We start from the raw sequence: 27166 nt of genomic DNA on the forward strand, positions 1-27166 counted from the left end.
CTGAAAGGCTGATTTTAATTTAATGATTTTGCAAGCATTCGATGATGAATCACTATAAATATTTTAAATAATAAGTAGTATGCACATATATTAAAATTGAAACTAAAACTTCACAAAATAAACATCCATTACTATACGTTATACATTCTGATATATTTTCTCCTATTTAAATAAACACTAGTAATGAAACTCTGATTTGTACAACTATTAACAGGTTGTGAGCTGTATTTAGCTTGAAGGTAAAACAAATGAGATAGGGCAGTGGTCGGCAAACCGTTTGCCGCCCTGTTGACTAATGAGTTTGCCGACCACTGAGATAGGGCATCATTGAGACTTATATGCACACACTGTAGACCAATGACAATAGGAAGGTTAAAATATTACTTAGATTATTGTTAAAGAGTATTTTTCAAGTTGTGCAAGTTTTCATCTGCAGAAGTCCTTTATAATGACCTTATGTGAATCATACCATTCAACTAAATTTTTTTAATGCAGTAGAATTCTAATTTATAACTCAATAACTTTATTAGGACATCTATTGCAAGTATGAGAAAAATCTAGAAGTAGATTAAAGGCAATACAAATAAAATTAGTAATTATAAAAGAAAATCTTTTTTAACACTGAAAATTTTTATTTTGACCGTTATTTATTTATTTTGAAAAATAATATAGTAAAAACCATTGCACATTACTGTGTAAAGTTAACACAAAGATTTGAACTTGCTGTTTGAAAACACTTTTTACTTTTGCATCTTTGTAATTTTTTTTAACCTTTGTAATTTTAAGTTGTGTTTATCATGTATTTATTTTCTATCCTAATTTCTGTTTTGGTTAAAGTTATAAACAGCAAGTTTTTGTGTTTCAATTCCTAAAAATGTTGGGATGGAATTACAGTAATGTGTTATGGCTTGGGCCCCTCGCAGGAGTGTATCTCGCAGTCAGCAGTGAAAACAAAGTTTGAACAGCACACTATCAGAGCTAAACAGATATTAGATACTGTGCAAGACATAATGGATTCAATAAACGTGGCAGCAGCAGAGAAAAGGTATGAATGCATTTATTGCAAAATAAACGTGTGTTTTTGTATCAAGATGAATTCCTTAAACTAGGATTTGAAATTGTTACATTATAAATTTCCTACTAAAATCAACCTTGTGAGTTTAGCTGGTGTCTACTTGCATGTTTTTAAATGAATATTAAATGTAAATATTCTGTTTATTTGTTGTACACATCATTTGCATTCCCTGGATCTCAGCATTGTGTAGGGCTTGTGGTTTTAAAATGTTTAGTGGCTTTAAAATATCTGTAAAGCAATGGAAGAAGCATTTCTTCAAGCTAAGTTTTTTAAAATGTGCAAAGCAGGTGACCCTCTTTTTTATATTCAACCCGTGATCCATCTTTCATATATTCATACATTGATTCCTTGAAATCACTTTTTTGTGCCAATGGTTGTTTTTTATCAGCTGGCAAACAAACAAGGTAATATTATCTGCCAGCCAGAAACTCAGTTTGTTAAGCACTACTCTCTATGTCACACTGTACTGCACGATTTTATTCCATTTATTACTTTATAAAAATGAAAATGAATGCATGAAAATGGCAGAAATAAAAGAAAAAGGTAGTTGTCACAACCTTGATACACTTGAAACAATGATCAGGATGTTATTAGATGTGACAAATATACTGATGGTAAGTCTCAATTGAACCTTTAGTGAGTTTAAGCCAATCAAAAGAAAGATATAAAGCATTAAAGATGACATATAATTGGGAATTTTAAATGTATTTGATGTTGCTAGGAACAACTCTCATGTCTAAATCTATTGCGTAATTTTAACACGTTTGCAGGAATGTATTATCTAAAAAATTAGAGAATTTCCAAAATATAAAACAAAAGGGTGAGACCCCAGTATCTGATCTCAGGCTCTGTGCACTTTTCGGTATAATGAGATTGTATTGCCATTTATGTCCCTTTCAGCTCAGTAGCTTTATTGTAGTTGCCAAAGTAAGTCAATCAGCTGGATTGACCTTACTAATTTTTTTAAAATATAGGACATTGAACTAAACATGGCACAAAAAATATGTGATTTGAGGATGGTTTGTATAATCATAATGTCTTAGAAACTTGTTAAAGATGATCTTAAAAGGATCTCGGGTCTTTTTTTCCCTACATCATCTACAGGTTGACAAATTTTCTATAAAGGCCAGAGAGAAAATATTCTAGGCTTTCTAGGCCATACCATCTCTTGCAACTACTCAATTCTGCAGTTGTAGAGCTAAAGCAGGCATTTAGGTAATAGGTACAGACAGTCCTCGGGTTACTTCAGACTCGAAGTACGTCGTTTCATGGTTATGTCGCCATTTATTAAAAAAAAAAAAAAGTTCTGTCATTCGACGTATGTACATATGTGCTTTATGTTTTTTATTATTTATTTACCACAGGTAAAGGTCAGGAATTGTTATCTTTTAAATTTTTTTTACTGTTTCGCTTCATTACTGCTGTGTATGTGCTCCATGTGAGTGACGTAGGTGCTTATGTGGGTTCCGACTTATAGCGAAAATCGCGTTACCTCATACTGTAGGAATGGATCTCCGATGTAACCCGAGGACCTACTGTACATGAATGAGCATAACTATATTCCAAGAAAACTTTAACAGAAACTAGCAGCTGCTGCATTTGGCTTACAGGATGCCATTAGATGGCCTTATTTGTTATATAAAGTCAGTATTAAGTTCTGTTCATGTATATGAAATGTTTGGAGATGTAGAATTCTTACTAATCCTTTGGTGGGACTCAGGTGACACATAGGCAGAGAAACAAAGTAATTTATATCCAATCATCTATAAAATATTTTATAAGTGAAATATAGTTTGAATCCTTTTCAATGTTGGAATATGAGATTTTTTTTCTTTTATCATGCTAACAGATGATTCATTACATAACTGAGTGCCCTTGCTTAATTGCTTTGAGACTTTAATATTCCCTGATTATTAATTACTCTTCATACCGTAATAGGGTTTATTCGATGGAAGAGAGGGAAGACCACATTGATAGACTGGACTTTATCCGAAATCAGATGAACCTGTTGACACTGGATGTTAAGAAGAAAATCAGGGAGGTCACAGAGGAGGTGGCAAACAAGGTGGGTAACAGTAATTTTATGACTAAACTGGGAATGGAAATATTTTTGATAATGCTAAAAATGTTATCCCTGTTGCCTTAAAGGAATATTTTGTGTTGTGTTGTTGTTTTTTTCAGTTTGGTTTTTTGAATGGTTGATGATCTTGTTTAATTTTTTTACTCTGATTTTTTCCCCCCATATTTTCAGGTTTCATGTGCAATGACAGATGAAATTTGTCGACTTTCTGTTTTGGTTGATGAATTTTGTTCTGAGTTTCATCCTACTCCAAGTGTATTGAAAGTATATAAAAGTGTAAGTTAAATTGTAGTTAAAGCTATACATATAGTTCCCTCACTATATTCTATACTCTTATGTAGTGGTTTGTCTATATTGGTGTCTTTATGGCAGTCAATACTCAATTAACTTGTTAACATCTCCTGTGAACTCTTGTAATAAATGTAAACTACCTTGTATATAAAGTATACAGAAAAGTTAGCCTCTTAGAACAGGCGTCCTCAAACTAAGGCCCGTGGGCCACATGCGGGTGTTTTTGCCGTTTTGTTTTTTTACTTCAAAATAAGATATGTGCAGTGTTCATAGGAATTTGTTCATAGTTTTTTTTAAACTATAGTCCAGCCCTCCAACGGTCTGAGGGACAGTGAACTGGCCCCCTGTTTAAAAATTTTGAGGACCCCTGTCTTAGAATAAGATCATTTTAGTGCTTACTAAATTTCTAATGTTTTTATATAACTGCTTATATTCTAAAGAAAAAATAATGTGAACATTAACTGTTTTTAACAGGAGTTAAATAAGCACATAGAAGATGGGATGGGAAGAAATTTGGCTGATCGGTGCACCAGTGAAGTCAACGCTTCAATGCTTCAATCCCAGCAAGAAATTATTGGTAATACTTATGTCTACAAGTTCTTTATTTTGTTGGTAAAGGATTTATTTTCCTTTAGATATTTTACAAAATGTAAAACATTATTTACTGTTGTTTTTTAAAATAAATGTCCTACTTTTGTTCTTTCTAGAAAATTTGAAACCGTTACTTCCTTCTGATGTACAGAATAAACTACATACACTGGTTCCTTGCAAGAAATTTGATCTCAGCTATGACCTAAATTGCCACATGTTATGTTCAGACTTTCAAGAGGATATTGTATTTCGTTTTTCCTTGGGCTGGTCTTCCCTTGTCCATCGTTTCTTGGGTCCTACGAATGCACAGAGGGTGCTTCTAGGATTATCCGAGCCTGTCTTTCAGGTACAGATTTTTTTGCTTTGTTTTTATTGTTTGGAGTAGTCTTTTTATCAGGTGTTTATTGCTGTACTGCTACACAGGTATATGGCTTTGATTCTACCAGTTGAGATTCTCCTTTTATTTTGTGTTTTGTTTTTGTGGAGTTTTTTATTTTAGTTAATCCTCACCTGAGGATATTTATTCCATTGATTTTTAGAGAGAGTGGAAAGGAGTTAGGGAAGGATGGGGGGAGAAAGAGAGAGATCGATTGGTTGCCTCCCATACTTGCCCCAACCCAGACCAGGGATCAAACCTGCAACCAGATACTTGTCCTTGACTGGGAATCAAACCCTCGACCCTTCAGTGAGCAGGCCGATGCTCTAATCCCACTGGCCAGGGACTCTTGTTCTCTTATATGTAGACATCTGTTTTTACTTCTCTTGAGTATATACCTAGTAGTGAAATTGCTATACCGAAGGCAAATATGTTTAACTTTGTGAAGAACTGCCAAAATGTTTTCCAAAGTGGCTGCATTTTACATTCCCATCAACAACATGTTAAGGTTCTTTTTCTTAACATTCTCATCCAGACTTGTTATTATCTGTTTTTTATTCCTAGAGTATGTGAAGTGGTATCTCATTGTAGTTTTGATTATATTGATTTTGAACCTTTTTTCATGTGCTTTTTTTTTCATGTGCTTTTAGCCATTCATGTATCTTGCTTTATAAAATGTCTATTCAAATCACTTGCCAAATTTTTAATTAGGTTATTGGCTTCTAATTGACTTGTAGGAGTTCTTTATTCTAGATACAGGTCCTTTATCAGATATAGTTTCTAAATATGCTCTTCTAATCTGTGGCTTATCTTTGAACTTTCTTATAATGTATTTTCATTTATTTTCTTAATCCTCACCTGAGGTATATTTATTTTAGAGAGAGAAAGGTGGTGAGGGTGGGGAGAGAGAGAACATCAATGTGATTGGTTGTATCCTATAAGCACCCAGACCAGGGATCAAACCCTCAATCTTTTGGTGTATAGGACAATGCTCCAACCAGCTGAGCCACTTGGCCAGGGCTCTTGTGATTATTTTTATTAATTTTTCATTTTTTGTTAATCCTCACCGAGGATATTTTTCCATTGATTTTTAGAGACAGTGGGGGCGGGGAAACAGAGAGATAGAAGCATTGATGTGAGAGAGAGAGACATCAATTGGCTGCCTCCTATATATACCCCAACTGGAATCAAACCCTGCAACAGAGTTTTGTGCCTTGACCGGAATTGAACCGGGACCCTTCAGTCCGCAGGCCAACACTCTACCCACTGTGGCAAACTGACCAGGGTTTAATTTGAAGGCCTACTGTTACAGATAAACTCATTGTATATTATGAAAATTCATTATTCTTTACAATATCTAAGTCATAGAAAATTATGTCATCGAAATAAGTTTCAGATCACTTATTTTCTACATGTATTTATGGTAAACTCATTAACTAAAGTTGTTCTTTTCATTGATTTACTACTATAATTTTAAAAGAAATACAATATAATATAGTAAACTTTATTCCATTTAGAGTTGTTTAATTTTAATCCTTTTACCCAACGTTATTAGCTCCCCAGGTCTTTAGCTTCCACTCCCACCAATCCAGCAACACCAGATAATGCATCACAGGAAGAAATCATGGTTACCTTAATAACAACATTAGCTTCTCTTACATCCAGAACATCTATGGGCATCATTGTTGTCGGAGGAGTGGTAAGAAACAATACTTTTTATTATAATGAAAATTGAAATTTTACAAAGCTTTCTGCTATATCGCAAAGAGAGGTATATTTACTTCTGTTTTCAGGATCTATAAAATGACATCAAAAGGTGTAGGTTAAAGTTAGTGAATTAAGAAGAGTTTCATAAGCCTCATCTTACATTTTTAAATTGAAATAAATTGACACTAACATTGTGTTAGTGTTAGGTGTATAGCATAATGATTTGACAAATACATGTATAGTGAAATTATTACCACAATATACATTTTTTTTAAATGCATCTTTAGGAAAGAAATACCACCAGTTAGTTGGTCCTTGAACAATGCTTTCCAACTATTTTTCCATCACAGCACACAAAGAAATGGTATTTGTATATGGAGTAACAAGAATGATCCAGGTCCCATATCTAATCTTATCTAAATACCAAAGGGATCTGCCTTAAAGTAGTAACGATTACTTCTTAGTAGTAGTTCTTACATGTTAAAAAAAAAATTTCATATCATTAACAGGATCAATTTACAAGTTTTGGTTTTGAAACCTAACCTAAAAGAAATAACCTCCTTTTTCAAGATGTATTAAATCATCTCACCAAATGTCTAGCAGGTTATAAAACTTCTTGCCTGATATTTATGTGCTACTCCTTTTTCAGCTTGTTTGATTTCTGATAACTTTAGATTCTCTTAGAGAATGAATATAAATTTCTTAAACATGGATCTGACTCATAAGACCTATAGTACAATCTCCTTTGAGTACAATCTCCCCAGCAGTGTTTTTCTTTGTCAAAGTAAGCTATAAATTTATCTTACAGATTTGGAAAACGGTAGGCTGGAAACTCATATCTGTTTCATTAAGTATGTATGGAGCTTTATATCTTTATGAAAGGCTGGCCTGGACCACCCGAGCCAAGGAGAGAGCTTTTAAGCAGCAGTTTGTGAACTATGCAACTGAGAAACTGCAGATGATTGTTAGCTTCACAAGTGCAAACTGCAGCCATCAAGTACAACAGTAAGTTGAGAAATTCATCTCTATGAGAAAAAAGAAAAATTCATCTTCAGCTTTAAAAAAGGGCAGGTATATTGAAGTATGCCATGCATGCAGAAATAAGAATATAGTGCAAAGATTACAATGTGAACCCATTTGTTGTTAACATAAACACGTGGGTCCATTGACTGTCTTTTTTTATGTATCATAAATATTTCATTGATTTAGTAAAAATATGTAGAATTCCAGTTAAGTCAGTGCATAATAATCTGTATTTGGATACTACTGAGAGATGAATTAAAAAGTTCATGATTACAACTTAATAGAAGACATAATGTACATCATTATAATAAAAGTGAAAAGTGATAATATGAGAGTTTTTTAATGTGAGGCACTAGAATCTGAAATCATGAAGGTTAGTGGATCAATATAGATTTCCTAGAGGAGGGGTAGAATGTGCAGAATTGGAAGATATAGGCAGGGAAAACAGCCCAAACCAAAGGCAAGAGGGTAGAGGAAAAGGAATGTGTTCAGAAACAGGAGAGTTTCAGTGAGAAATGTATATATGGGGATGGGGAGTACATTCAAGAATGAACCTAACAGTAGGACAGGAGCCTGGGTAATTAGGAATCCTGGAAGTGATATCATTAACATTTAGCCCTAGGATAGGACAAATAGCTTTGCAGTGGTGTGATGTGTATAGAATGGTTTAGATTAAGGAGACAAGAATTTGCAGGGAGATTGTACTGTTTCAGACACAAGATGAAAGCCTGTACTAATAGAGCTATAGAGAATGGAGATAATGAGGGCATGGATTTGAGACCACTGAATTAGTTCATTCATTTACCAAATAGTTATTGAACTCCTATTTTATATAATAGGTTTTTTTAATTTGTTCTTTGTTTTTGTTTTTTTATTCCTCACCTGAGGATATTTTTTTCCTTTGATTTTTAGACAGAGTGGCAGGGAGGAGGAGAGACACAGAGAGAAACATCGATGTGAGAGAGACACATCCATTGGTTGCTTCCCGAACGCACCCCGACCTAGGCCGGGGATCTAGCCTGCAACCAAGTTTTATACCCTTGACAGGAATCAAGCCCATGACCTTCAGTCTGCAACCACTGAGCAAAACCAACCAGGGCATATGTAATAGTTTTAATTTTATATTAAGGAAGATCTTTCTTCTATTGAATATAGCTGGACCTCCCAACAGAAATCAGCTGAGGTTCACATAAAAACAAAGTTAATAAAGCTTTCCATTCAACTGATGGTCAAACATTTATTGTCTACCATGTGACAATAACTGCTAGATGTTATAGGAAATAAAAAGTTAAAGATAACCTGATCCTTTCCCTAGAGGATATCACACTCTGATGAAGATAACCTTAACTAATTACTCAGTCAAAGTAATACTAGCTATATATTGATTTAATAAAACATTAAAATAATGAAAGATGCTTCATTTGTTCAATATTGGTAATTAAAGACCATGGAATGGGAAAGATGTGCAGGAGAATAATTGGCAGAGAAAAATGAGTAAGACAGTTAATATATACCTGCTAGGCATGTTCCCAGTTACAAAATATAACATATGAACTAGCAGACAAAAGAAGTAATGCCCTTTGATTCTAGAAACATGGTTAAATGTTATGATTTAAAGTATTTTTTTGCATAAGTTAATAGGATTAATGAAATTTTCTTTTCTGTTCTGAGTAATTATTTTTATGGCAGGAGGTGAGTAAGGTTTACTGTGCTTCTGAAGAAATATACCCATCTTTTGCCTTTTTATAGCTTGTTCATGTTTACAACCATATGGCAGTGGAAATAGTGCCTATTGAACATTGATCTTGAAGCCAGATGGAATTAGGCCCACAGTCATATTAAACTTACAAGTTCCATGCCTCCCTCATCCCATTCTTAGCACTTTGTTCTTTAAAACCTTATGTTTTTAAGAGTATTTTAAACTTGTGATCTTTTATATAATCTTTTGAAAGCCCATGCATTTTAAGACATTTGTGATAGCTGATAAAATTGTTTTTTATTTTAAGGGAAATGGCAACCACTTTTGCTCGCCTTTGCCAACAAGTTGATATTACACAAAAACACCTGGAAGAAGAAATTGCTAGATTTTCCAAAGAGATAGATCAATTGGAGGAAATACAAAACAATTCAAAGCTTTTAAGGTACTTAAAGCATTTTTTTCTCCATAATATGAACATTTATTGGTCTCATTACCAAAATATAATTGTGTAAATTACTAGTGATTATATTAAAACTTGAGCTTTCTGGTGGCTTAAATTATAATATTCCATATTTAATTCCATAGTTTTGAAATTTCAGTGAATGCTAATTTCAACAAGAAGAAACATCTGATGTAAATGGATGCTTTTAGATGTCAACTTCGAACTCTCTGTTAAACTATATTAGTCCCTTTTGAGAGTACAAGTTCTGTAATTAAAAGTATCACTTTTTAGTCCTTTATCTCCAAGACCCATAACTTCCATTTTCACTGGGGAATATTAAATTTAAGGCTATAAAAGTAAAGAAACAAGTAGTATAATGTGGAATTCTGGTTTAATATGGTTTATCATGGATTCTCCGGGGGTCTAAATTCTGTTTTAGGGGACAAGTTTCACCATGTGGTCTCTACCTCTTGGCAATTAACAACTTTCCACTTCATTACCCATTTGCTGGTTTACGTATGACTCTGAGGGAATCATTAAGCATCATTTAGTCCCTGCTGCTACTTACCAGGGTACCTACAACATAAAATTGCCCATATAAGAGCAGTCTGAAATGTCTGCAAATTGGAGAGGCTGTCCTTGTGTCCTGAATTTTGAGACGTCTATTTAAAGCACGTGTGGTCATGTCTCTTCATGGTGTCCCAATCTGACAGCAGGCACACTCTCAGTGCACCTCAGTCTCAGACTCCAGAGAAGATGACTGCCTATACTTAGGCCCCAGCCCCCTTTCTCACAACCAGACACACCCAAGTGCTCCATTGCTCCTATTTCAAGTTAGATCTTCCCAAAGACAACCTTTCAAAGTTGGTAAAACTATATGCAGTAGAAGTTTTTTTGTTTTTTAACTTAGGGAGATTTTTAAATAGTGTTTCATCTTGTCATAGCAAAACATAAATGACAAAACAGATAATTGGCACTTATGTACTTTTCTGATTTTGGCTGGACTGACTTGAATAAGTATGAATATTTTTGATCTCTTAATTCACCCTTTTTCTAAGAGGAAAATAAAAAATATATATATCACTAGAGGCCCGCAGCACAAAATTCATGCAAGAGTAGGCCTTCCCTCGGCTGCCAGTACCAGCTTCCCTCTGGCACCCAGGACCTGGGCTTCCCTCGCAGCCCCGGCTTCTTCGGAAGGACATCCAGTCTAATTAGCATATTACGCTTTTATTATTATAGATAATTGGAATCTCCATTGTTACTGGATCAGGCTCAGCCATTGAGATAGAACTTAACGTACCTAGTATTTCAGGAGAGTGGTTCAAAGAAATATACAGCAGAATTCATATGTACATTTAACTTATATGACCTCAAGCATATGCACTCAACAAAACAAGACCAAGATAAAAAGAAAGGGAGAAGCTCATCCAAGTATATGTGTGTGCGCTGGCACAGTATGAGAATGGGAGACCAAATCTGTGTTCCTTGGTCAATTTTAGGTCCAGTTTTCCTCCTTGTATGGACAGTTGGCAATCAAATACAATTCTAGTATTTAAAAAAAAATTTTTTTTGGTATACCATGGTCCATATATAAAACCACTTATTCTGTACTTGATGTTTAAAGAGAATTCAAGGACAGTTATAACTATACGTGACTTAGGCTTTGACTCCCATGAAAGACAATAGGACTCTCGTTTCCTGTGCTTTTTAGTAATTCTTTTAAGTCCTGAGCATTGAACTCTGTTTACTGGAGAGCTGTAGTAGCACATATACATACTCTTAAAAGGGTATTTATAGTGTAGTCTGAGTTCAGATGAATGTAGCAGCAGTTGGCTAGTGTTGTGTGTGTGTTTTTTTTGTTGTTGTTGTTTTTTACTTTTTGAGATTGGATGGAATGCATTTTAAAATTGACCTTAATGATTTTGGTGTTTTGTTCATTTTTTTAAATTAGAAATAAAGCTGTTCGACTTAAAAATGAGCTGGAGAATTTTACTAAGCAGTTTCTACATTCAAGCAATGAAGAAGAATCTTAATAGAAATCGCTTTGGTGATCATCATAGGAGAAAATGCAGCCTGGATGATTTGGGACAGTTATTTTTATGATACGATTTTAAATATGAATTGTACTCACTATACCTAAATAGCAAATTCTTGTGTAGATTCTGGTAATGATCTATCTCAGGGTGTTTGCATTTCTGAAGAGTGTTATTATATCTCTTAATTTAATTCTGGGTAAAGAACAGGCTAAGTTGTTTGATGTGTTGAAGTGATGAATTAGTTAAGAACAGCAGAACCAATTATGTGACCCCTGAGGGGTGGGGCCTTACTCTTAATTAGGGCTCTCTTTGTTTTTGCTTCTGAAACACTCTGCTTCCTGGCATCCAGGAGTTAGAGAATGCTCTTTCTCAAAACTAATTTTTGATGTCACTTTAATGGGAATAGTCACTGTTTTGTTTTATACCTGCATTGTTTTAACCACCAAAAAGGAGTGTGTAATGTTCTTGAGTGTATTATCTTGCGAGTTACAGTCGTTTCTGCCTTTCTGGCAGGTATGTAAACCACTAATAAATAAGCTGCTGTTTACTCCTTATATTCCCATTAAAGCTAATGTAAAGCAGTATAAAGGTTTGTTATTCTAAAAGTATCTGGGTCGAAATAGCCTCCTGATGTTTCTAGAGAAACATTTTCAGCTTCAGCTATGAGTACAGTAAGGGAAGCTAAGTTTTAGAAGTTTGAAGTGATAAAAATAGCCAGAGATGGGAGGTTTGAATTTTGAGTGGTTATAGTCATGTACAAATTCTGTTCTTCAGAAGGTATTTGTTGAGGATACTGATGAATTGTCCCCCTGGGGTGGTTTTCCTTTTATTTAATTGTATGAATTTGCCAGGGCATGGTTAAAAATTATCACTGTATTTTTTTAGTTTAATGAAATGTTTATGGTTTCAAGTATTGTGTGTGTTTGTGGTGAAAACTAATTGAAACTTACATGGAAACATTTAAAAAATGACATTCTAGGGCTTTGTTATGCAAAAGGGAGCCTTGAGGACCACCAAATCAGCATCAGTCCCCTAGGTGCTTGTGAGAAAGCAAGGAGGACACAGTGTTTCTTTTCTATGGGAGGGATAATGTTCCAGGCTCCTTTCTTCTCTTAATACTCAGTGCTTCCTTTTCTGTGCCTTTAAGGCTCCTGGATGCCATTCTGTCTTTTCACAGCTGGTGGTGCAACAACACTATTTTTCAGGATATTTTAAGGAGAATATTATTTAGGCCATAAGCCTTTCAAAAAATATATTTTTATGCCAATCAGGTACTAGGATGCCAAATTTGCAATAAATATTAATTTATAGCTTTTGTTGTTGCTTTATAGCCAAAATTGGTACAGGCCACCAACAAGTGTGGATCAGGTAACACTTGCAGCATGAAAACTTGATGTCTAAAGTTACAAGCTCTAGTTCTTAAATTTATACAAAGTACTTGAAATTTTGAAACAGCATATTGGTTTGGTATCACCTCATTAGTATACTACTATGGTTCTCAAAGTTTGGTCCTTGGATCAACAGTATCACTTGTCAACTTGTAAGAGGTACACATTCTTGATCCTACCCCAGACCCAAGAATCGAACACTAGCTCTGGGGGCCAGGACTCTGTTATAAGAAGCCTTCCAGGTCATCCTGATGCATGCTAACATTTGGGAAGTTCAGGAATTATGATTCTGGTATATAAGTTTGTGGTAAGTTTTCCATCACCAGTTTGAACGCATTCCAACTGATCAAGTTTGAAGATATATGTGAATGTTGGAAATGGACACTAAAATAATGAGACCCAACCTTTATGCCTAGAGGTAAGGGCACCTATGACCCAGCCCGTGAATTCTATGAAATCATGTAAGTTACACCTGATGTAATTCCGAGTTCTTGTTCACTATGTGTTTGCAGATTCATTTATAAACTTTGTATAACCTCAACCTTTTTACAAAATTACATTTTTAAAATAAGTATGCAAACTTGCAAGGTGAGAATAAAACTTTTGTCTGACAGTTGATAAATGTAGCATTTATACTGGCATTTAGTGAGTCTTGCTCTTAATTTTATGGTAGGTATATAAACTATCTTGGGCAGACTGTCTCATCTTTTGATTGGATTTACTTATTTAGCGTGCCTGGTCATATATTGGAAGTTTCCTCATTAATCCTCCCCCAAGGCTGTGGTTATGAAAATAAAAACTTACAATTCTAGCCCTGACAGGTTTGGCTCAGTGGATGGCACTTCACTATGGGTTCAGTTCCAGTCAAGGACACGTCTGGTTTGCCCGCTTGATCCCCAGTAGGGGGCATGCAGGAGGCAGCTGATCAATGATTCTCTTTTATCATTGATGTTTCTGTCTCTCCCTTTCCCTACCTCTCTGTAATCAATAAAAATATATTTTTTAAAAACACAAAAACAACAAAAACTTACCCTATAAGCAATGGAATTATTTATCCTAAGGGAGTTTCAGGGAAAGAATGACTTAATTTTGCTTTTTAATGAAAATTTGTGGTCCTTTTAAGGGTAAGCTAACATAGTATTAAAGGAGCACTATGATCTCTTGCTCTGGAAGCCCATTACAAATCTACTAGAGGCCTGGTGCATGAAATTCGTGTGTGGGGGGGTGTCCCTCAGCCCGGCCTGCACCCTCTCCAACCCGGGACCCCTCGGGGGATGTCTGACTGCACCTTGCAATCCGGGACCGCTGGCTCCTAACCACTCGCCTGCCTGCCTGATCGCCCCTAACTGCTCCCCTGCTTGCCTGATTGCCCCTAACTGCTCGCCTGATCACCCCTAACTGCTTCTGCCTTGCCCCGCACCTGGGACCCAGGATTCCCTCCTCTGGCCAGTCTCAGGCACCCAGGACCACGGGGTGGGTGGCTTGTCCCTCTCCTGGGCTGCAGCCCCAGCCACTGGCTCCCAGGACTGCAGTGTGGGTGGCTTGTCCCTCTCCTGGGCCGCAGCCTGGCTGGTCTCCACTTTCTCCCCAGTGTTGAGTGTATGAGCCATTACGGTGTGAGGGCGTGATGACCATTTGCATATTAGCTCTTTACTATATAGGATAATAATAAAAGCATAATATGCTGATTAGACTGGACATCCTTCCGGACAAAGCAGAGCTGCGAGGGAAGTCCGGGTCCCGGGTGCCAGAGGAAGCCGGTGCTGGCAGCTGGGGGAAGGAAGGCCTACTCTTGCATGAATTTCATGCATTGGGCCTCTAGTATTTAGATAAAGGAATTAGGGCTGAGCATGACATTGGGCTTGGAGTTTAGTTCTGGGACTTAATGTTAAAATCTAAGTTTGACTTAAAATATGCCACATGAAATCTGGTTAAAGTACTTTATTGGTTACAATATCAATTCACAGCCAACATTTCACAGAGCTACTGTACAAATAAAGGAATGAATCACTGCAAGAAAGATCCAAGAATACTGTTAAATCATGGAACAAATCCATCTTTTGTTTGGTTTAAAGCTCTTACAAGAACTTTAATATGTTCACCTCTCCCATAGTTATACTACTGACATCCCAAGTCAATTGGCTACAATTGTGTAAAAACCATTCTAAGTGGAAAAAAAAATTTTTAAATCAAACTTTAAAAACCCACTTAGATGTGAATGCTTTTGGATAAGAGTATGCAAATGCAGTGTTCAGATGCTTCTTTGTAAAGAAAAAAAAAGGATAGAGCACCATTGTGTGACACCAAAGGCTGGCAATACCAAGGATATCTCTAAGGTCCTTTAAGAAATAAATATTGTATGATTTTTTTGTCGGGCACATTGAACACCAGTTAGAACACAACCAGTGTTTTTCATAATACTGCATTATCTTTTATAGGGTAATTGGATTAAGAAAAAAAAAGACTGGAAATTTTATCAACATGCAAACAAATTTGCTAAATACAAGTTGTACCTTTACTCTTTAAAACGGTGCTAGCTAATACATTCAAATACAAACCATTTTCATGAGTACCTATGGTAATCAATATTTTTTAAAACACTAAACTTAAGGCAACTCAAAATGAATGAGGGAAAAACTAGTAAGTATAAAGTACTTTACATTCTACTTAAATTTAAAATGCCAATTTTATCATTGTGCTACCTTTACTCACAAGAAAGACAGTTTAGCTTGTGGGTCTTAAAAATTCTAACAGGATGAGAGAAAGTTTAAAATTTTGCTTTCCACAATGGCAAAAGGGGAACTAGAAGCTGAACATAGTAATTAATTCTAAAAAAAAAAATTCTTTAAGCCTGACCCACACCCTAAAGACTCTAGAAAAGAAAAATTGTAGAAAGGAAATTATTAAAATAAACTTTTGGGGGCTGTGTATAATCAGTTTTCATATGTATATATACAACAAATAAATCACAATTATTCAATTTTGTTAGTTTTTAAAAAATGTATTTTACTGATTTCAGAGAGGAAGAGAAAGGGAGATAGAAACATCAATGATGAAAGAAAAATAGAGCGGCTGCCTCCTGCACGCCCCCTACTGGGGGTTGAGCCCACAAGCCAGGCATATGCCTGACCAGGAATCGAACTGTGACCTCCTGGTTCATAGGTCAATGTTCAATCACTGAACCACACTGGCGGGGCTTGTTATAGTTTTATAATGTGAAACATTCACAGTGTTTAAAGCATAAGCTTCCCTGAAGGTTTTCACTTTTAAAATGGTCAGTCGGTATTATTAAATCTAAGACCTCATAAATGCTGGGTAAGGTCAATTATATAATATTTCACAGTATTTTTTTAACAGTAATAAAATTTCACTTTCTCACCTGGAGAAGTCAAGATCTATCAGGTTAACGTTTACATTATTTACCCTATACTCCAGAAGCACCTACATCCATTATGTCTAGCAGACTACACTTTTGTCACAAAGTATTCATCAGTTCAGCTGAATCTAAATTAAAAGAACTACTTGTTAGTCTCTTATAGTTGAAATATTAATCCCAAATCTTTGCCTCTATGAAGATGGAACTCAATATGGTGTGTGTAACCTTGGAGTCACAAGTATAGAGGGACCTAGCTCATGGTAGCAAGAAGTCCTTTCTTGAGCAGGTTTTTGGGTGATTTAGTTAACCACATGGCAGGTCACTATTTGTTTTAGAAAAGAATATATGTCTTTAAAATATTAAAAAAATTCTTGTCAGATCTCTAAAAACAACTTTATGAGGTGATTAGAGAGTCTACAAATAAAACCTTTTTCTTATAAGGTAAAAAAAAAAATAGGGTTCAGTTAACTCCAATATTTTTTTTTAATTCTCACCTGATTACATTTTTCCCATTGATTTTTAGAGTGGGGGGGGTGGTGTGTGGGAGAGAGACAAATAACGTGAGAGAGACACATCGATTGGTTGCCTCCCACACATGCCCCAACAGGGGCCGAGACCAACCTGCAACCAAGTTATGTGCCCTAGTCCAGGAATCAAACCTGTGACCCTTCGGTTGGCAGGCCGACGCTCTAACCCCTGAGCAAAACCAGCCATATTCTTTTTATTTTTTTAATTTGGATTTTTTACAGAGAGGAAGGGAGAGGGATAGTTAGAAACATCGATGAAAGAGAAACAACCGGCTCCCTCCTGTACACTCCCTACTGGGTATGTGCCCACAACCAAGATACATGTCCTTGATCAGAATCGAACCTGGGACCTTTGAGTCCGCAGGCCGATGTTCTATCCACTGAGCCAAACCAGCCAGGGCCATATTCTTGATGATACAAGTTCTTTAAAACTACATTTGGCCATATTTTTTAAGTCTTCAAAAACTAAGATTCAAACTACAGTGTTTCTACAAATTATATATTGTTCTTTTGGACATCAGGAAGTCTCATGAACAACAGAATTAATCAGCTGAACTTCAATTGCAAGTAAATATATTTACCAACTGGAACCCATATTACTGGAAAGCAAAAGTTTAGTGAGTTAATGTGGTAAGGAGGTTACCATCTGGTCACGTGTAATTAGCCATAATCTTAGTAGGTTTCAGTTACCTGGTACATATTTAATTATGGGAATTGCTTTTCAACTATCCACATAAACTAATCACAGTAAAATAAATCATTTTTATCAACATGTTTAAGACCATAGAACTATAGTTTGTGTGCCTCTCACTAAAATTCCTAGAATAACTTTTAAAGTAGAGGGGATACGCTCTCTACACAAGGCTATTTTGCACATGGCAGAAGTGCTTAAGATTTTGGAATGAATTGCTGAATTATATGGCAAACCCTCACCCCCTTTTGGAAATGAATATATTGCTTTAAATACTCTTGCCTAATCTCAAAGAGCTGCTCTTTACGAAGTGATATAGTCCACAAATATTAATAGCAAAAAGTTCATAGAAATTTGTGTATAAGTGAATATACGTTCATGCCTGCCATCTACAAGTATGTTTTTTGGACCCATATCTTAATCTTCCTTTATTCATTTTATTCTCTTTTCAATATCAACTGATGTTAAAACTGACTTCATTATAGTTGGTGCACTTACTAGCACATTCATGATATAAAAATGAGAACTGACATAAAAAATGGGAGTATTTAGGATTCCAGGTGATCAAAAGTTAACAGAGACCTTTCTCAACAGTAAGTGAGTTTATTGATTTAACAGTACACTTCTATAATGTATCAGGACAACCCATGACTTCACCATCAAGCAAGACTAACAATCTTCCCATGTCAATCATTTAGATTTATTTGTAGGAGAAAATCCAAGGGGGAGAGTATCTTTGTTTAAATCCAGGAGGGCTCAGTCTAGTAATAGATAACATTTTATTAGACCATTGACAAGCAGAGGAATGAATTGCTTAGTATTTTCCTCTGATTCCTTTAGTACTTACTCTTGGAATTTTCCTTTTGGCTTTAAAATGGAGCCACTTGGATCTAGTCATTCTTCAAAGCAGAGCCACACCACTTAGAAACCAGTATTTTGTGTGAAGGAAAGAAATGTTACAGAAGAGCAGAGCTTAAATGTTTCCTTTTTAAAATGTGACAGTTTACATCAATTCAGATTTCATATGTGTGAACATGAATTCATAAAGCCACCCTGTCACAACTATAACTACTCAGATCTAGTGATGGGTTAGATTTTACACTTTTCAAAACAACGCTGTCCTATTTCCTTAGATCTAGATGCATACTGACAGAACACTGGGAAAAGTTCTTCAGGTGCAAGGACAATCCGAGTGTTCATCCATGTCCTGGAATAATGAGCATACTCTACAAACTCAGTTTTGGAATAGGAAATCAATAGGAAAGTCCAACTATTTAGAGGATTACCCAGAGTGTTATTTGATCATAATCTGCTTTTTAAAATGCCAAGAATCATTTATAAGAGATTATTGCTGTCTACCTATTAATAAAGTTTCTTACGTATGTCTAAAGTTTCAGAGTGAAATCTCCATCCCCTACCCTTCAGATTATCTTCCCCTCAAAGGACTGAAAATGAGCACTTATTTAAACTGATAGGATGGCAAAGGATGCACCAAGAAACTAATGATACTCAAAAGGGCTCTCCTCAGGGACCTACCTGTCAGCATTCTTAATACAGTAAGCAACCAGGATCTTTTAGATTAAAAAGGGAGGTCAGAATTCAAGGAGACTCTTCAAACCTAAGGACAAACACATGGTATTACGTTCATCTGTTACTGTGCCTGGTGTCCCCATTACAGAAATAAAAAAATGTGACATTTCTGGTGTATACAAAGTTTAAAATGAAGTTCATAAATGAAAGCAATCAAACATGACAGGTTGCTATAATGTGTACATTTTGTTCTACACAAAGAAAACAATTAGACAGTGAAAGCAAAACTTCAAGGTTAAATGAGCTCAATGCACTGGTCCTTTTGATCTTAGCAAGCACCTTTGCCTTGTGTTTTTTTGTGTTTTTTTTTTTTTTCATCCTTTTCTGTTTTGTAGTTTACTGAAAGCTTCCTTTTGTATGTAGTAATCTCAATAGAAAAATTTTCAACAGCAAATATAAGACAGAATTTTTTTTTATCACAGCTATAGGCTGTAGCACTGATTTCTCCAGGTATCAACAGAGAACAGCAAAATTGTATGCACTGTTAATTCCAGATTCTAAGAAAACTGTCCCAAGAGCCTGTTGCCACAGCCATGCCATCGTCAGTTACACCCAGACAGCTGACCCGGTTGTCATGACCAGCCAGAACACCTGAAAAACAAAGCCAGTAAATAGCAATGGCAAGTTTTAAATTCAAGCATGTGTTTAAAAATATAGGAAAGAAACACATTTTTGTTTTGTTATGGATGCTAATTGATTCAACCCAGGCAAAACACCTAATACTTCCAAAAAGTAATTGGCTTTGAGCAACAGAAAGCTCCAAAATGCAAACTGTGAACTTTTCTACAATGTCTTAAGAGAGGTTGTAGAAAATTATTCCTGGGAATGTTCATGTTGTACTTTTACTCCCTCAGAAACTTCAATGAGGGTATGAAAGCAGGCAATGGCTACAAAGCTGGATGGTGGGGACTCTTAGTGGACCCTAAAACGCTCAGTTCATAGCAAATGGGCTGGTAAGCCCAGAAACAAAATTACACTGCAGAACCTCCCAAAGGGGAAGGTCCTCGTGAGCCCAGGCATCTCTGGAACCAGGTGGCGGCAGAGCTGGGGAAAAGTAAGATGCTAGAAAGTGTTCAGGAATCGGGCTTCCCGGGTGTCCTGCACTGCAGAGCCAGGGGACTCCAGCGTGCACCAAGACATGAGGCTGTAGAGACTGATTTGCTGGAGAGTAAAGAAGAATCCCCAGTTGAGACTGGTGAAACTGTGCTGAAAATGGGGCATAAAGAAAATTGAGTTGCTAATTGTTTTACCACCCAGCTTTCCTCCTGAAATCAGCCCTAAACTGGCGGCCAGTTTATCCATTCCAGGGAGGGAAGTGGAAAATCCATCTCAGAGAACATGGCAACAATGACCATGAGTAAGAATAGCTGGCCTGCCATTCCCTAGATCCAGGGTATCCAGGAGCCTCCAACAACAGTCGGGAACCTTTCACGTTCCCTGACAAAACCCAAACGTAATGTGGACGTAGGTACTAACCTGCACGATCTCCTTTTAGTGTGTCCCACACGTTACAATTAAAGTCGTCATAACCAGCTAACAGGAGGCGCCCACTTTTTGAGAAGGCTACAGAGGTGATCCCACAGATAATATTGTCATGAGAATACAATAGTAACTCTTGGTCTGCACGAAGGTCAAAGAGACGGCAAGTGGCATCATCGGAGCCAGTGGCAAAGGCATAGCCATTTGGGAAAAACTAGAAAGAAAAGCAACAAACAAGTATTCCATGGACATGTACAAAAATCACGTGAGACAGTGTAATAACAGGCTCTGGGGTAAAACAGACGTAGATTCAAATTCCAACCTGGCTTCTTACCAGTGAGTGCTGTTGGACACTAAAGATTCTTCAACACTTTGGGCCTTAGTTTCAGTTTTAGAGTGTGGGTTAAGACTGAATGAAATAACATATGCCAAGTACACAGACTATTATTTAACACATAGCAAGTAATTCAGTAAATATTAGCTCTGGTCCTCCATATGTCTTATTAAAATATTTAAGTGTAAATATTACTATTTAAAGAATCTATATAAGTGTACTCTTTTATTTTTTTAAATATATTTTATTGATTTTTTACAGAGAGGAAGGGAGAGGGAGAGAGAGTTAGAAACATCGATGAGAGAGAAACATCAACCAGCTGCCTTCTGCACACCCCCCACTGGGGTCGTGCCTGCAACCAAGGTACATGCCCTTGACCGAAACAGAACCTGGGACCCCTGAGTCTGCAGGCAGATGCTCTATCCACTGAGCCAAACCGGTTAGGGCTCTTTTTTATTTTTTTAATCCTCACTTGAGGATGTGTCTTTATTGATTTTTAGAGAGGAAAGGACAGGGAGTAAAACATCGATGTGAGAGCAGAACATCAATCAGCTGCCTCCTGCACACTTCCTACCTGGGATTGAGCCCACAACCTGGGTGTATGCCCTGACTAGGAATCGAACCCACAACCTCTTGGTACACATGATGCACCCAACCAACTGAGCCATACTGGCCAGGGCTGGTTTTTTCTTTTTTAAATCAAACGCTTACTATCTGGGAATTCAATGTCATAAGAGCACATTATAAGACTTTATAAGTTGTAAGAATCCTTGAAGGCAATGTGTTATGAAAATCATGCTACAGAGTTCGTACTTTAAACACACAATAAATGTCCCTTAGAAATGCTATTCACTTACACTGACAGCATTAATATCTGACACATGTCCAGAGAAAGACTGTCTACACATTCCATCTCGAATATCCCATAACTTGGAAGAGGCATCACAAGCACCAGAAACAAAAGTCCTCATGTCAGGACTCAGAGAAAGACTCATCACATCTCCGGAATGCCCAGTGAACGTGGTGGTCTGCTGGGCAGTTTCAATGTCCCATAGGGCACTGCAATTAAAAATGAATAAAAATAATGACCATTATATCTTCTTACAGTAATACTGTTCCTACTATCAACCTCAACACTCAAATCAGTGTTCTGAAATAAACTTACCAATTTGTATCTCCTGAACTTGTAACAATTTGGCTGTCATCTAAAAAACGGCAGCAGGACAAGTAGCCTATAGCATAGAGAGTAACATAATTTTAGGTTATAATTGATTAAATAACCCAATTAGCATATGAAATACTAATATACATATATAGTGAGAGAGAGAGAGGAACATCAATTTGTTGTTCCACTTATTTATTCATTCATTGGTTGCTCCCTGCATGTGCCTTGGTATATCAGGACAATACTCTAACCAACTGAGCTACCCAGCCAAGGACAAACACTAATATATATTGTTAAGTATATAATAACTGGACATTTTTTTTAGTATATTCTACATTTCAAATTTTAATTACTTCAAACTATGCTATTTGAAACTAAATTTTATCAACTGACTCTTTCTTAGGTATTTAATGTGTCAATGACATCATGTTGGGCACTCTAAAAGTTACAACCTGAGTAAGACGAAGTCCCTCCCACCTACTACCATTACCTGAGAGACATACTCCTCTCAAATGTCTACAATATATGGCAGATAGGATTAAGTACCTTGGAGAAAGATTAAAAGTATTTTGAGAAATTAGAACTACCACCCCAGTGAAGGCTTCGTGAAAAAGGTAGCATTTTAATGTTCAGAATTCACCAGTATTTCAAAATATGAAAATGGCAGGGAAATGCCATTGTAGAGATTTTGTAAAAAGCATGGTCAAATAGTATTGCAAGGAATTCAGAGAGGCAGAAACCTGATGAGTGGCCAAAAATCCTAATAAACACTGCTAACCAAATGCTGTACCACTGAATTATGGTTTTGTGTGCACTCTGAAGAATAAAGCAATGTGCTATCATAGTGAAAAACACTTTATAAATGTTATCTTATACTAGAGGCCCAGCACGCGACTGAAATCGCACGAGGAGGCACCCCACCTCCCGCCGTGTGAGGAGGCACCCCGCGGGCTGCCACAGGAGTCAGGCCGGACCGGCGCCATGGGTGGCCGAGACCCATGCCTGACTTCCGCCCCAGGTCCCCCGGCCCCACTGCCTGTGTCTGCTCCGGGCCGCCAGAGCCACCACGCCAGCTCGGGCAGGCCCCCCTGTCTCTGTCTCTGCCTCTGCTCCGGGCCTCACCTGCATGTGCAACCTCCTCCTGTCCAGTCGTGACCCGTTACGGTGTCCCGGCCTAATTTGCATATTACCTCTTTGTAGATATAGATAATAAACTAGAGGCCCAGTGCACAAAATTCGTGCATGGGGGTGTCCCCACAGCCCACCCTGCACTCTCTCCAATCCGGGACCCCTCGAAGGATGTCCGACTGCCGATTTAGGCCTGATTGGGCCTAAACCGGCAGTCAGACATCCCTCACACAATCCTGGACTGCTGGCTCCTAATCACTCACCTGCCTGCCTGCCTGGTCACCCCTAACTGCCCAGCCCTGCCGGCCTGATCGCTCCTCAATGCCTCTGCATGTCAGCCTGATCGACCCTAACTGCCCCCCATGCCGGCTTGGTCGCCCTTAACTGCCCCCCGCTGCTGGTCAGGTCACCCCCAACTGCCCCCTCCCTGCTGTCCTGGTCACTCCTAACTGCTCCCCTGTCAGCCTGGTCACCCCTTACTGCCCCCCCGCCAGCCTGGTCGCCCCCAACTGCCGACCTGGTTGCCCCTAACTGCCCCCCCGCCAGCCTGGTTGCCCCTCACTGCCCCACCTGCCAGCCTAATCACCCCAACTGCCCCCCACCCCCGCTGGTCTGGTCACCCCCAACTGCCCTCCCTGCCAGCCTGGTCGCCCCTCACGGCCCCTCCACCGGCCTCCTGTACAGTCGTTTGGTAGTCCCTCACTAGTCCCCCTGCCGGCCTAGTCATAGGCAGCCATCTTGTGAGGCCATGAAGGTTAATTTGCATATTACCTCTTTATTATATAGGAAGCCCAATATGCTAAGTGTCTGGTTGACCGGTTGGCCATTCAACCAATCAAAGCGTAATATGCTAATGATATGCTAAGGCTGCTCAACAGTTCACTATGATGTGCACTGACCACTAGGGGGCAGACGCTCCGACCAGGTTAGCTTGCTGCTGAGGTCCAGCCGATCATGACTGAGTGAGATGGGCTGGACATACCCTGGAGCCCTCCTGTGGTCGCTCCCAGCTGGCCAACCTCCTGCATCCCTCCCCACCCCATTCATGCATCGGTGGGGTCCCTTGGCCTGGCCTGCACCCTCTCGCAATCCAGGACCCCTCGGGGGATGTCGGAGAGCCAGTTTCAGCCCAATCATGCAGGCCAGGCCAAGGGACCCCACTGGTGCACAAATTCATGCACCGGGTCTCTGGTCTTAATATATACTTTGTTACATAATCAAGTATATATGCCAAAATTCTATGATGTTATATGGTTGCAGAGAATACAGAAAATAACATTTGCTTTCTTTTTATATTTTCATTATTGTGTGAATTTTTGCAATAAATTTATCACCTTTACAAAAATAATACCTTTTTAAGAAAAAAAGGACAATATTCAGTGAAGCTCACCTATGTGACCCGGTAACTCTCGGCTCACTCTCACATTTCCCTCTCTGGTCTTTAAGTTATATATAGAGCAGATGTTGTCCAGTCCTCCACAAGCCACATAATTACCAGAGGGGGCGTAAGCACAGGTCATCACCCAGGAAGACCTCAAAGGAATGGCATGCATCTGCAGAACAAATGGAATGCACAAAACCTATCACTAAGGAACAACAGTCATTCACCTTCCTACCTATTTACGAAGAAGCAAATATTATGGAAAATTAAATGCATCTAAAAATTAAGGTAAAATAAAGAATGCAATGGATTGAGAAAGAGAACACTGAAAAATAAAATACTAATGCACACTGAAATACCTATTATTTTTTTCTGTATTATAAATAATTCAACTTAACTGCTCTTTTCAGAAATTATTCTTTTAAGAGAAGCAAGAACAAGGATATTTCAATGCAATATAACAACTTAAAATATTAAATGTAAAATGTTAAAGATAAAAAAATGTAATAAAATTCTTAAAATCTTTGCAGTCCTGTGCAAAAGAGGAATTTCCTCCAACATAACATTGAGTAATGTAAGTATCAGAGTCTATTAAAATGGTTCTTCCATGCAGACATGGTTCCTCTAATCATAGGGCTTAAATTTAAACAACAGGAAGAGTTTCCACGACCTACTCATACCACTGTCTGGTGCCTTCTTACCCAACACCAATCATCGGCAGGTCAGGCAGTAAAATTTAACGTGTATGGGACTTGCAAGGCTAAGTAGTCCATACAGAGAATCAACACATTGTGTGTGATTACTACTGTGCTCTCACTTAACTTAAAATAATATTTTCTTTTTTTTTTTTGCCGAAACCGGTTTGGCTCAGTGGATAGAGCGTCGGCCTGCGGACTGAAGGGTCCCAGGTTCGATTCCGGTCAAGGGCATGTACATTGGTTGCGGGCACATCCCCGGTTGGAGGTGTGCAGGAGGCAGCTGGTCGATGTTTCTCTCTCATCGATGTTTCTAGCTCTCTATCCCTCTCCCTTCCTCTCTGTAAAAAAATCAATAAAATATATTTTAAAATAATAATAATAATATTTTCAATACACATTTTTGTTTTGTTTTAGGAAAATATAATTGAAAGACCCATGCTTAATGTCAATTAATATAGAAGAACTGTTATAATGCAAATCTGTCTTGGCTACTTTTAAATTCCCAACAGGCTGAAGATACTGTTTACTTCACAAAGTAATACTTTTTAAACTTTAATAAAAGAGTGCACAGAACCTAAAGGAATTTGACCTGTGGAAGTTTCCTGAGGCTTTTCCACTCCCACTCAGCACCGGTGTGTCAGGCATTCCTTCCAGTGGACACCTGAGGGGGACCTGCTGGTTTCCCCAGAGGAGCTCTACGCAAGCTGTCCACTGTCTCTTCCGAGTGGCCCAAACACACATCAGTGCCTAGAGTGGACCAACGAAAAGCTTCCTCACCCACAGCTAGAAATAAAAATCTCAGGGTCATGGCACATTGGGGAATGGGAATTTGTTTAGAAAATTATTTCTATGTAAAACTGATATACACTCTTCTCTAATATTCAAATATGGAATATGAAAGTCTAGTAAAACATATTGAAAAATATTCCTGCAGGTGTCCTTGGGCATGAAAATAGGGCTAAATATTAAAATAAAGCCTAAGCTTCAAGAGAGGATCTAGATTAAATAGAATAAATTTATCTTAGAAGAAAATTACAGTTGGAAGCAACAGAATAAAGGAAAGAACTGATGAACATCAAATCAAATAATAGGTTACTTAAAAGAATGATTAAGAAATTCTACCTTATTTGTTGTATAGCTATCCCAAATAATTAATTTTCCATCTTGGGAAGCACTGACTAGTAGCCTAGAGGAACAAACAAAAATAATTTGACACTTAGAGGAAAGAAGTAGTTTAGATTAGTTATGCATGGCATTAATGTAGAACAGTTCAGAAAAAATATATATAATTTCTTGAATTAAAAACTTGATACCAGAAAACAGCCTTCCAACTTTAACAGAAATGTATTCGGCATGCCAAAATTTTCATCATAACATAAAAATTTAGCAAAATTTACACATTATCCTAAAAATGTCTGGTTATGATTCAACTTTTTCATGATGATAGCATTCTGGATTCTTATTCAAGATTCTGGTAGGTATTAGCTGACTGGTTTGTGTTTAGTGATATAAATTTAATGACAATAGAGTACATGTAAGCCTAAAAACCATATTTCATTCAATCGAAAAGTATCAATTGAAATGTGAAGGTAGTGTTATGGGTACACACAGAAAATACTTCCTACCTTTGAGGCCTCCACTACCTGGTAGATAAGATATTTACACATATGAGAAATCAAGTAGCCCTAACTGGTTAGGCTCAGTGGATAGAGCATCGGCCTGCAGACTAAAAGGTCCCAGGTTCGATTCCAGTCAAGGGCATGTACCTTGGTTGCGGGCACATCCCCAGTGGGGGGTGTGCAGGAGGCAGCTGGTTGATGTTTCTCTCTCATTGATGTTTCTAACTCTCTGTCCCTCTCCCTTCCTCTCTGTAAAAAATCAATAAAATGTATTTTTAAAAAAATCAAGAAAGTGAAAACTGTTAGAAGAGTAGCATAAAATAAATGTCAAACCAAAGTAAAAGATGGAAACATAACTGCTATTTGAATTAACCAAGTAGTCTCACAAAAGAGAATGCATCTTGAAAGATGCAATTTGTAGAGCTAACGATACATATGTACTTCCATCCTTTGCGAATTTAGGTAAT

General features: G+C 37.5%; 2 protein-coding genes across 3 annotated transcripts in view; one reads left to right on the top strand and one right to left on the bottom strand.

Annotated features, from left to right (window-relative positions):
* MFN1 (mitofusin 1) overlaps window positions 1–15392 on the top strand; it is a 36777-nt gene extending 21385 nt beyond the window's left edge. For both annotated transcript variants that reach the window (XM_079766243.1, XM_079766244.1), the window contains exons 10-18: window positions 924–1045; window positions 3014–3140; window positions 3327–3431; window positions 3921–4023; window positions 4154–4383; window positions 5969–6112; window positions 6929–7125; window positions 9150–9284; window positions 11239–15392. In XM_079766243.1, coding sequence (XP_079622369.1) covers window positions 924–1045; window positions 3014–3140; window positions 3327–3431; window positions 3921–4023; window positions 4154–4383; window positions 5969–6112; window positions 6929–7125; window positions 9150–9284; window positions 11239–11320 — 1245 coding nt within the window. In that variant the 3' untranslated portion in view covers window positions 11321–15392. The remainder of the gene's footprint in view (window positions 1–923; window positions 1046–3013; window positions 3141–3326; window positions 3432–3920; window positions 4024–4153; window positions 4384–5968; window positions 6113–6928; window positions 7126–9149; window positions 9285–11238) is intronic.
* A 1413-nt stretch (window positions 15393–16805) lies between these two features.
* GNB4 (G protein subunit beta 4) overlaps window positions 16806–27166 on the bottom strand; it is a 37413-nt gene continuing 27052 nt past the window's right edge. Inside the window, exons 5-10 of the mRNA XM_079766245.1 lie at window positions 26203–26266; window positions 24392–24554; window positions 21874–21940; window positions 21566–21767; window positions 20372–20588; window positions 16806–19486 (exon numbers count right to left, since the gene is read on the bottom strand). Of these exons, the coding sequence (XP_079622371.1) occupies window positions 19380–19486; window positions 20372–20588; window positions 21566–21767; window positions 21874–21940; window positions 24392–24554; window positions 26203–26266 (820 nt within the window). The 3' untranslated portion in view covers window positions 16806–19379. The remainder of the gene's footprint in view (window positions 19487–20371; window positions 20589–21565; window positions 21768–21873; window positions 21941–24391; window positions 24555–26202; window positions 26267–27166) is intronic.

The sequence above is a fragment of the Cnephaeus nilssonii genome, assembly GCF_951640355.1.
Source record: "Cnephaeus nilssonii genome assembly, chromosome: 3".
Classification (NCBI taxonomy): domain Eukaryota; kingdom Metazoa; phylum Chordata; class Mammalia; order Chiroptera; family Vespertilionidae; genus Cnephaeus; species Cnephaeus nilssonii.